At 30.4% G+C, this 12,656-nt stretch overlaps 2 protein-coding genes across 2 annotated transcripts in view; one reads left to right on the top strand and one right to left on the bottom strand.

Moving 5' to 3' along the window:
* Positions 1-12,656, top strand: part of LOC121117075 (cell adhesion molecule Dscam1-like) — a 219,158-nt gene that overhangs the window by 195,526 nt on the left and 10,976 nt on the right. Inside the window, 1 exon segment of the mRNA XM_071888296.1 lies at positions 9,502-9,660. Coding sequence (XP_071744397.1) covers positions 9,502-9,660 — 159 coding nt within the window.
* Positions 359-2,191, bottom strand: LOC121117077 (luciferin sulfotransferase-like). The gene is made up of 6 exons (XM_040711377.2): positions 1,919-2,191; positions 1,762-1,861; positions 1,360-1,498; positions 1,171-1,295; positions 863-1,088; positions 359-796 (listed from the first exon to the last, which is right to left on the bottom strand). The coding sequence occupies exons 1-6, from the start codon at positions 2,133-2,135 to the stop codon at positions 626-628; spliced, it is 978 nt and encodes a 325-aa protein (XP_040567311.1). The 5' UTR covers positions 2,136-2,191; the 3' UTR covers positions 359-625.

Genomic DNA, 12,656 nt, shown 5'->3' with positions numbered 1-12,656 from the left:
GAAAAGGTAATTATTTATATAAAAAATGCTCAATCCTTTTTCTATTTTTGGAAAAAAATTATATTTAGTTTCCTATGACGTCATGTATACCATCTTGGCATATTACTACGTGGTTTTAATTTGCGCCTCCGTCTTCGTCACCATTATAGACGTGGCGTTACTCCCCTCACCTCTAAATAGCAATTTACTCCATCTTATAAATACATTTGTCATGAATACGCTAAACCCCAAAAAAATAGATAGTGATGCTTTCTATGTATGTATGGATCAAATTGTTCAGGTGAAGGACTCTAAAAAAGACAAAAGAACCACTAAAGAAACTCGAATATTTTCCCTAGAGAGTCAACACATACGCACATTATTATTAACAGAGTTTATTTTTGTCAAATAATTTCAAATAGAATTGAGTGGAAAAAATTATTCATTTGGTGACCTGAACCAAATCCCCCAACTCTTACCCCTACAACCCCCCTCTCTCTTTCTATCTCATATCTCTGATGGATGGAATATTCTTTAATTTAAAAAAAGGTCATATTATTTCTTTCGAAATATGAAAGAAACATTAAAAAAATATATATACTATTCAAAAATTGTATTAAAAATATTCTTGTTGCAAGTCATTTGATCATAATTTTTCATAGGAAGTGAAGGATGTTTTGTAGTTAATCGGTAAATCCAAGTCTTCCAAATTTGTCTTCTCCCATAATTCAAAGCCTTTGATTGTTTCATCTGTCAACATTGTTTTCCAGTTTCCCACAATACCCTTATTTATGAAATCTCCAGTCCCCGTATAATTCTGTTAAAATATCGCATTATGATATATTATTTACAGTAATAGCCTTATCAAGAATTCCTTTCTCACCTTACGATTTACAGCAGAGTTATTTCTCATTTGATTGATACTTATGTATTCCATCAGCTTTTTTTTATGATCTGGATCCAGCCTTGGAATTTCTAAAAAATCTACAATCTTATCGATGACAAGGGAAATATCCTCCTTCATCTCTTCATAAGTCACAATGTGAATGTTGGGCAAATCCTTATTCTGTATAAAGCCCCGAATATTGGAGAAGAATGGAAAGTAAAATCTTCATAATTTGTTTTTTTAATTGATAAAATATGCATGAGTGATGAGAGATGTATAATTGACATAATTTTAATTGTTCTTACCCACAATAATCTCTTAAAAAGTAATCCGCGTGCTCTTCCATTGAGGCCTTGTAGTCACAAAACAAATCCAAGTGATTATGAAGGGAAACACAAACGTCTCTTGGATTTCTTAATATATATATAATCTGCATTAAGAATAAAGATGTATGCTTTGTTACATATTTGTAATTTTTGCATCAATTCAATTACCTTAATTTTATTTTTCATAACATTAGGCGGCAGCATTTCATAGGAAAGGTGTGTTTTAATTATTCTGGGGGAAGACTGTGCTTTAGCCAACTCAAATGGATCAGGAAATCCCACATGTTTAGAAGCCAGACTACTCAGACTGAAATTATAATAATTTAGAGAAATCAAATAAGAGTCGCATGAAGCAATTGTTGGCTAGAGAGCATAAAAAAAAATTCCTATGATTTTCGAAAAGTAAAGAAGGGCATTGGCGTCTACGCCCCCTTTTTCTACAACTATGCAAATAAATGAAATAATTCACACAACAATCTAACTAGTGTTACGGCACTGCCCGATACGGATTTTTCTCTGGCTTTGTTTTAAGTGAAGCCATACTGAAACCTAAAACAAAAGATAACTTACTCTATGAAGGGTATTCTTTCACTTTGATGAATAGTGGAAGCCTTTTCAAAGTCCATGTTATTCTTTAAACACCAAACTAATTCACTTAACCATGTTGAACCTAAATAGGCAGTTTGTATTGTTTTTGGCTTATTTCTTGCTAAGAAAATATACATACCAGATTTGGGGAAGGAGACTATCCAAGTGTCATCGTCTCTTGTCTCAAAGTTATGAAAACTTTCCGAATTATCAAGAAACATTTGGGGCATAATTTGATCATACTTTTTAAAATGAATGAAAGGATCCTTATAGCTGGTTTGTCTTCGCCATTCATCCTCAACTTCGTTGTCAAGTATATTGTATTCTCCATAAATTGGATCCTCCAAAGTTGACATTTTGAAGTATATCTATTATGTACTATCTCTTATGCTACAATAAACGGACTGACATAATTATCAAATAATAACTAAATATCAATGATTGACATGGAATGATTACGTATTAATGTTTTTATAATTGAAGGCTCAAACTTCAAAGAATAAAAATTGAATACTCCTCTTAGAATGAAACGCCCTTCTCCAATTTTTTAGGAACTTGTTATGGTATAAGTATGGTATTTTTATGTTTATGTCAAGGACTATGAAAGACTGAGCAGCTCAAGAGTATTCAGTTCTATGGTTAGTGTTTGGCGTAGGAGAAAAGGGGGTAAAGGTAAGGTGATACAATTTCCGTCTTAATTCTAATGGAACTATCAATATTCATTATATAAGTATTTGGGCAATGTTAAGACTTTTTTTAATTGTAAAATTCATCAATGTAAAAAAAAAAAGTGAAGAAAATGCTTGATATAAATATGCAGGCAAAATTTGAATCCCCCTCCCGATTCTACTTCCCCAGGCCTATGGACTTGCCATTATTAACTCTAATTATGGCAAATAAAAGATATTTTGTTATCGGAAAATATATTCAAATTATTTCATATAAAAAAATAAAGACTATTCATTGAAATTTAGTTTATTTTGGGTCAAATGTATAAAAAAATCATAATCCTAGTCATTTCTCAGTAGTTTTATTAATACAGTTTAAATTTTTCAATAGTTTTTCTCGTTGAATATGTAACAAAAAAATGCTTATTAGGTCCTGAACATGAAGGAAAAGTTTTTCTATCTTGCTAACCGATATTAAGGGAAGTACATTGAATTTTTGAAAATTAATAGTAAATTGTATAGATGGAATCGACGTAGCTCAACGGACAACGTGCTCGCTAGATATCATTCTCTTGAACTCAATGTGCATAGATTTGCACCGCTGTTATTCCTAGAGAAAGAAATATGCATTATTTATATGGATTTAACGAATGATTCCTAAGTCAGATAGAGTAAATGTAATATTAATATGTTTACTTATACTTAATCAGTGCAACTCCATCAAACCAATTAAAGGAACAAAAAAAAAGTATAATTTTATAAGAAAATTCAAAAAGTTGACTAACTCAAAAATTTTAATTTTTTTTTGTTATAAGGAGATTGTTTTTTTGTTTTTTTTCATAGCCTATTTTTTGAATTCTTAAATATGTATTTTTTTAAGTTTATCACATGTCCACAACTTTACCTTGTATATTTATTTTGAGAGTTATTAAGTTTAGAAGGTTTTTTAATGTGGTCTCCAATTTTCTACTGTTGAAAAAAATGGAGAGAAAATATCAATTTAGGGGACAATTCTTAAGAAACTCTTGAAAATTTGTTTATTTTTCAAAATTTAGCATTTTATAAAAAGTAACTATTTCAGTCTTACCTTTGGATCTGTAAAAAACTAATTAACAATGCAAAATGACTGATCCTTCAACATACTTTGTTAACTTGTACACCAATATAACAACAAAAAAAAAATTGCAAATTGAAAGAAATTAAAAGATAACGGTTCCTTTTTATCAAATATTATTTCAATAATTTAATTTAAAACTCTGGACTGCACCCAAATTCAATTTGCCATATTTTCTGGTTTTTTTAATTATTTTTTTTCTGTTAGCTCGTTTAAAGGTCATGCTTTTACATTATTATGACCTTTGATCTTAAACTTGACCTAATATATCAAATTGTATCGTGGTCAAGGGAATTTAGTGTTGGCTTTATCAGTAATTTTAAATACATGTAACTGTGGAAAGGATTATTTATTTTAAAAGATATTTTGTTTTTAATTCGAAATTAATTAAATAAATATAAATTGACTATTTCTCAAAATAGGAGGAAATATACATAAATACTTATAATTTTAAGATTATCAAGGTGTTTCTAGACTTTTTTTTATATAAAAACTAAAAAAACATCAAAAATAACTGTTAATTAAAGAAATAAGAAATTAGGTGCCTCGTATGGGACCAGAAAAATCGATCCAGAATATGAAAACTATTGAATTTCAGTATATTTTCGATAGTTTTGATTATGATCCAAATTGCACTAGGAAAAATGTCATGAGACCGAAGCGAAAAAATGATAGATCTTTAACCAACACAGCCTACACGTCATTATTGTATCACGCAACCTTCCTTCTAAAAAGAAACACACAAAAAGCCCAAAATCATCTGGTAGTTAGTCAAATAAGTCAATCACACCAACTGCTATTTATTGCTTAAGTACTCCCAGACTAAAGGACCCTTGAGACTAAAGCTTTATCCCAGACTATCATTGTCTACTATTTTTAAAATGAATTACATATATATATATATAATCTTAAAATCCTACATAGTTTTTATTCGATACTGTATTACAATATTTTATTAAAAGAGTAACTATACATTTGTATTTACATATGATAGCCAAAATTTATTCATAAAAAAATAAGATTGCCAATATGTATATATATATATGCGACAAGGGATCAACAAAAAATTGTATTCCTGTTCTTTATTAAACGAAACATAGGTATTCCATGGGGACAATACATACATAAGATGTGTCGATAAGAAACTAGCAACGCAGTCTGGTTGACGTTTGCCGACAACTTTATTTGATGACGGAGCCAAGTACAGTGTTACTGATTAGTGTTACGTGTTAACTCATATTGTTCGAATAATTATGTCTTCTTCTAGAGCTACTAGGCGTATTTGTGCTTTGGCAATCTATACAAATCCTTCACATATCCACTATTTTTGTATATTTATGTGAAAATTTATGTTTTTGTCTAAAAACATTATTTTTTTTTAAATAATTTTAGTACGGTAATCGTCGGAGGATAAAAATGTAGACTTATGGTATTATCTGATGAGGAAATAAAATACTATATTATGTATTAATACAATTTGTTTATCAAATTTCCTCCTAAATTGCCTCCTCGGTGACGTCATCAAAATAGCCTTAAACAAAAGTAATGGAATCTCTTATCGACATACCTTATATATAGTCACCTTGAATCATTCAAACCTTATTACTTCGTTTATTTATCAAAAAGAATAAATCATGAAATATCCATGACGTATCATGTCAGAGGAGGGAATCAACAGTTGACAACAAAATACATAGGATATCTCTGTGTTTGCGAGGTAGTGCCATAAATATGTACCTTTAGTAGTTCGTAATGAGTGGACGTCATGCCCAATTAAAATAAAATGAAAAATTATCTTAATTAGATAATAGCTATTTACTCTGTTTCTTTAATTAAGCGTTAATTGTCTTTTTCCAAGTCTTCTTCCCATGGAAGAGACTATTATACCCATGTAATGTAAATAGAGAAGTTTTTGTACTTAGATATATAGCTATATGTATACAATATAAAAGTATACCTACAATACAGACATAGGCATAATAATTATATGCGTCTTAAGATACAAAAAAAAAAAACTCTTAAGAGAATTGAACTTTTATTCTTATTATAGTCACCCAAGGGACCATCTAAAACACACACTCACACAATTCCTAATTGCATTTAAGAGAAAAAAAAGAACGAAAGAAAGATAACAAAATTTAGACCTTTATAATATGTACAAATAATAGACTGCCCCGTTTTCTGGTTAATATTTTTCTCTCCCTTCACAAAGACCCTTTCTACTGGGGACAACCAAATATCAGGGTTGTTTGAAAAGTCCGTACAAAGTCCGAGAGATGACACTACTGGCGCGTATCGAGTTTAAGTTGAGTTAGTAGCATCTCTTAGAATGACACAGACCAAGTTTCAGCCAGATCAGTCAAATTCTTTCTGTGTGGCATTCATTTGAATCGAGGAAGTGGAGTGATTTTCAAAAAATGAACGAAAAAGAATTTTGTGTGTTGATTAAACATTATTTAATGAAGAAAATAACGCCTCGGGAGACTAATAAGAAGCTTGATAAACATTATGGGGGCTCTGAACCTTCGATTAGACCAGTTTATAAGCGATCTCAAAATGTTGGGAGGGGCAATATGGACACAAGTGACACTCAACATTCTGGACGCCCTGCTGAGGTTAATACTCCAGAAATCATTGATAAAGTGCATGATATGATGATGGATGACTGAAGAGTGAAGGTGCATGATCGTTATTGGACCGTTTGAAAACCGAGTTGAAAGAAAAACGCCCACGATTGGCCCACAAAAAAAGTCATTTTCCTTCACGACAACGCACAAGCTCAAACATCAGCAGTTCAAGTTGCAAAATTATGGAAATGGGGTTCCAACTCGTTTAACATTCCCCTATTCTCCAGACTTGCCTCCTTGGGCTATTATTTTTTCCCCAATTCGAAAAAATGGCTGGGGGGGGAGAAAAGATTTTATTCAAACGAAGAGGTAATTGTAGAAAATAATTGTTTTTTTAATACCAAGACAAATCCTATTATTCGGAAGGGATCAACAAACTAGAGCAGGATTGGACAAAGTGTATAAGGCTAAAAGGAGACTATGTTGAGTAATAAAAAAGGTTTACCCCAAACAATTAAGGAGTTTTATTTTTGGACGGACTTTTCAAACAACCTTCCTAGATGCCTCTCAGGCCATTTTTGACGTAATACATGTAATTTTAGTTTGTAGAAAAATGATATTTATGAGTCAAAATCGGCATTTTTTAAGCATCTGTTACAATTGTCACAAATAGGATGCCATGAGCCAAGAATTGTACTTCATTTAATCATTCATTAATCATTTAAGGGGGCTTAAGATGTGATAATCAATTATTTGTGGTTTATCAAATATAACATACTAAAATTTAACCCTAGTTGAAGTGATGGATGTTGAACAAAAAATAGATATATCATCTTGTGTTATGTTTGATAAAAATAGGGAAACTGCAAATCATTAAAATATCTATATTAATATTTAAAAAATCTGTCTGTATCTATATTTGTAGCTTTGAATATAGATATTTGATCTAAGAAATAATAGAATCGAGCGGACATTTCATATTTAAAAAATATTTCTATACGGAGAGCACTTTATATAGTGTATTATATGTATAGAGTTGCGTTAAAAATATGAACTAAATCTTGAAGGCATTTAGATCAATTCATAACATTATACTGAGTTATGAGTGGTGGCTGGAGTAGATGGAGTACCACCAAAACGAGCAATTTTTCATAAATTATAAATAGGGAATAAAAATTACCCACCCCTCCCCCCCTTCCCAAAACAAAAAAATAATAATAATAATTTAAGGATTATTTTCTAAAAACAAATGTTTTAATCCTGCAGACGTCCTGTTATATTATTTTTATTCTGAGGAGTGAACTTCCTTTTCTTTACTAAATAAAAGCAATCATTGTAGGGGCGTCTACAGAGGATGAGCTGGAGGGGCTGTTGCCCCCCCCCAATAACAGAATTTTTGCTTTTTACTAGAAATTGTTATATTTGAAAAAAAAAATTCAAAAAATTTAATTTTCTTTGAATAGCTACGGATTTTTGAAACTTTTCTCCCACAAATTTTATATTTGAAATTTAATTTTTGAATTTTTTTTTTCAAAAATACAATTTCTTGTGAACAGCTATTGATTTTTGAATTTTTTTTGCATAGAAAATTATTTTTTCTGCATAGCTGTGGTTTTTTTTTTTTTTTAAAATCGAGGAAATTTAATATTTTGTGGATAGCTGTGGACGAAACCAGACTAGACGTTTAGTGTCCTCATAAAAAATAGAGTAACCCCTTAGATGTGTTGCGGGATTATAATTGTAAGTACTTCTGGGGCTCCGGAGTAATTATTGTCTATGTCCCTGTTTATCTCCCTCTATCCCCTCGTACTAGCTAAGGAGCTCTCTTCCAAAACATTCCTCAAATTGTCAGGGTTACCATGTTGATTTTCATTTTTTTTTTTTTTTAATACCAACAAAATGCTCCCGCTTAGCATCACTGGCTATACTACTCAATTTAAACAACTTTAGTGTTTAGAGTAAAGTACTCCCTGGCTCATCACGTCATATTTAAAAAAATTATCAAGCTGTTATTGATATTATTTTATTATTGAGGAGACAACATTTTAATATTGAGTAACGGTGTATGAGTGTGCTTATGAAAAACGGAGAATAACATGAGTATTTCTAGGGGAGTTATCATGTATATTTATAATGCAAGTTGCGTCTGTTTCTCCACTCCTAATAACTCCAAGTCAGTCCTGGGTAATACCTCTAGTCATTTTTAGATCAAAGTATCGTATTTCGAACAAGACGCCAAAAAATGGGAAATTTTGGCACAAAGATACCATTTTTTTTAACACAAATAACTTGAGAGGCATGTAACATTTCCAAAATATGTTTATTTAATAACATCAGCAGAAAAGGTCCCTGATCAGGTGGAGAAAAATATTAATAGGAAAAGAGGACAATCTTGATTGCACATATTGTCAAATCCCTGACAAAATTATTTGCTTCTTTTTTTATTGCATCCTCTTGTGCATCTTAATAGGGTTAAGGGCTTTTCTTTTTTATTAAAGAATCTTCAGTAACCGTAAAAAGATTAAAAGCTACATATTCATTTATCCGAGAGACATTCGGTGTACATATAATACAAATAGGTAAGTGCATGTACGTACATAGTACTAAGTATGTATGACAAGCATATAACAAAAAGATAAAATGTGTCATTTACTTTTATTTTGTCAACTGTTTTCTATGTACAATGTTCATACGTACTTTAATCTTAATTCGTTATTATATAACATTTGTATGCACTTACATACACTATAGTACTTCAAATATTAAGACTTTGCTGCATTTAAAATCTTGTAGGCTTGAGGAATTTATCTATAAGGAATATAAAGGGTACATAAGTATATTGAAACAATATTTGCTTTTGGCTTAATTACTCGGAGCTGGTTTGATTTAGACGTGCTCAAATTTAGCACAATTTACCAGGAGCATTTGTAGGATTATACATTTTTTTTTTTTTTTTTGGGGGGGGGGATTTTTTTTTTTAAATTACATTTTTTGGAAAACATTTCTAAAACTAAATTTCAGATATTAATTTTTTTTAAACAAAGTATACCCGCTGTGATAGGCAAATAATGTACACTTAGGGGTTCATTTATCCCAGGTTGGGAAATTATGTCTTAAGGGATTCTCCCAATTAAAGTGATATAAAGTAAAGAAATATAATTACTCTTGATTCTAAGTTGTAAGTAATGTAACTAATTTACTTTTCCGATGATTAGTTTGTAATCTCAAATAACTAAGTCATTATTCAACTGAGTAATATTACCCAGAATTATGATTTTATTTATAATCAATTGTACATTTCTTAAATAGAATTGAAATTTTTTTCATTTTCACTTGATAATTAATTAATGTACTTCTTTGAATTTGTTTACAGATAGTGAAGGAGCTCTTCAAACCAAGGAAACAGACTCAGAAATCATACGTCTTAACAGCCTAATGAAGTTCACAAATTACAGCATCAATGTCCATGCCTTTACCAGAGCTGGAGTGAGTAAAAAAAGCTCTGCACTCTTTTGTCAAACTCAAGAAGATGGTAAGGTGCCTTGTAAATAAATAAATGCTAGTGTTGAGACTCGTTATTCGATATTGACCTTCACATGACGTTATTGTGCTGATATTCATTTATAGAATCCGTCTAGTTCAGTGGTCGGGGAACAGAGGAGTAATGGAGTAATTTTGAAATTTTTGGGGACAATGGGAGAGGATGTTATTTCTATGGTATAAAAAAGGACTTTTACTTCCTAAAGTGTTGGATCGACCCTAAGACTGATTTCCCAAACAGTCTCCCCCCTTTCAGTCTTTTTATTTATCAGTCCGATCTTTTTTACCCTGTATCGGTCCTAAAGACCGGTCCTAGGAATGAAAACTTTTATTAGATCTGCAGGACTGTAGTCTTCCCTACTTGCTAGTGTTAATTGAAATAAATATAATGCCACTACAGGGGCGGCCGCAAGTTGGTGAATGGAGGGAGATTTTAAAAGTTTTGATGTGAAAAAAAATATCGTGAAAAAACGTGGGAGAAAAAACTGTGATGGATTTCTGTCGAGCAAAAAATTTAATTTTTGAAATTTTTTATATAAAATCCTGCGAGGACCCATTCACTAGTCTGGGGTAAAATCGTTATACTATAATTTCTTTTGGGGTAATGTTAAGAAAAGTTACTCAACCCCTGGTCTAGATCGAATTTTAAATCTCTTTAAAGGGCCAAATTAGTGGCCTTCACTAAAAATCATACCAGGCTCAAACCGGTCTTGGATTTTCAGAATATAACATTATTTCATATATGTATGTATGAAATATGGACATGTCACTTCTTGAAAGAAGCAAATAACTTTTTTTCTTCTTCTCAAGTTTTTTTTTTCTTTCTTTTCATTTCATTTATTCTTTATCCTTTACTTTTGAAAAAGTAGAAGTGAACTTTATTTAAAGTATCATAATACATAATATCGCGATAAAAAAGATATTTATATTGTCCTAAATATGTATGTAGGTTAATGTAATGTAGTTGGTTCTTACGTAATCTATTATTATGCATATATCAAATTTTAAAAACATTTCTTTGGGTGAGTTTCCTGATCTATCAGACGTGTACACTATGTACACGTGAGGACAAGTATATATGATTTTGTAAGGCACCAATGGACAATGTATTTTTAAGAATAATAAATATTATTATTAGCGATTTAAATATTTTAAAAAATGTGATAAAAAATATGGGACAATGAAAGACAATATATCTGCTAATAGAAATCACTATAAGTTATAGTGATTACCAGAAAATAGCGAATATATCCAAATTGAGCAATTTTTATTTGAAGAAAAATACAGTTTTATTCAGGGAATTTAAAGTAATTAGTTTTGTTTTATATTTATAATGATTTAATGATAATTGTTGCTATATTGTATCGATAAATCAAGATTTTATTCTGTTCATTTTTGCATTCGATCAGTATTGCTAACTTAAATTTACTTAGAGACCACATCGCGCTCGGGTGAAGTTATTTTCTTGAATTCAATGTGTATACGTTCGCACTCAGGTGATTCCTAGAGAAAGAAATATACTTTATGTATATGGATTTCACCAAAATATTGCTAGGTTAGATGGAGTAAATGTAATACTATAATGTTTATTCATACTTAATCAGTACAACGCCATCTAACCAATTAAAGGAACATTTATTTAAAAAAAGACCGTTCAATGTCCAAATTTGTATTTGGAGCAAATTGAATGCTGGCGATATCTTCAAGTTTCTTTTTAGGCAGAGGCATCTCTTTATCAACAGTATTGATTATACATTCAATCTTTTGTATACGAGAAGATCAGGATTTCTGTGACTAAAAGAAAAAAAATTCTGAATTAAATCTGCTTTTATTCAAAAAAAAATTGTTTTAATCACTATCTCGGATTCAGAATATGTGTATATTCAAAAAAATCTCGAATAAGTATTATTTCTGTTTCAAGATTTATAATAGTTTCCGGTAAAAATGACAAATTAGCTTGGATGAAAATGCCATTGTCTTCCAATCTTGAATAACTTGCTGGCAATTTTCAATGGCGAAGACACCTTTTTGAGTCACTTCACATACAATTTTCTTTATAGGTTGTGTATGAAAATGTATAAATATATCAATCAAAATTTTGATTATAATTAGTAGTAGATAATTTTAAATTGAAATATAAAAAAGTATTGAGCAGATTCCGATATCCAATTTAACTACTTCAAAAAAGACGGATTTTTGCTGATTCCAATGCATCGATAAATCGATGAATTTAATATAATATTTCTTTTTAAAAAAATTTCGAAAATCCAAAGCCATTCTCAAAAAGTTAAAAATTAAATTTCAAATATTAAGTTTTCTAGTAAAAAGCAAAAAATCCTCAATGGGGGATGGAGGGGCTACAGACCCTCCATCCCACCCCTGCGAACGCCCCTGATATCACATTCCATTATCATATTATTTTGTGTTTATTTCCAGCACGACTCCTTCCAGCTGATCTAATGAAATGCTCTCATCCCAAACATTATTTAAACTGCCATGTCAATTTTCGTTTTTTATTTTAACATTCCAGCATATTATATTTTATACAATTTTCAATTTTTGTGGTATGTTACGTATTACCACATGCTTATATACGAGAATGATGTTTGTACCAGGGGAGGGGGGAGATAAAGTAGGTAGATACTGCATAGATATGAAAATACCTACTTTCACATTATATAAATATTCATAAATTACTTCTATTGTCATCACCATGTAACGTAACATGCATGAAATCTAATTTCCTCGCCTTTTTATATCAACCGTTTCTTCCTCTCCCTTAGTCTCTAAATAAACTGTCGTTAATTTCACAATATATCATTTTTTTTGATTAATGCTTTACTCTATATATATAATATAGTATATGCTTTTATTTTTTGTGAAGTGTTCATCCAACCCAAGATCAATTCATCATGATCAAATTGTGCATAAACTCTGGGTAAAAAAAACAACAACAATGAAATTAAAATAGAACTGAGATCAAAAGTT

The sequence above is a fragment of the Lepeophtheirus salmonis genome, chromosome 5, assembly GCF_016086655.4.
Source record: "Lepeophtheirus salmonis chromosome 5, UVic_Lsal_1.4, whole genome shotgun sequence".
NCBI classification, from domain to species: Eukaryota; Metazoa; Arthropoda; class Copepoda; order Siphonostomatoida; family Caligidae; genus Lepeophtheirus; species Lepeophtheirus salmonis.
Note: the sequence above shows the minus strand (reverse complement) of the source record. Positions and strands in the feature narration are given on the sequence as shown.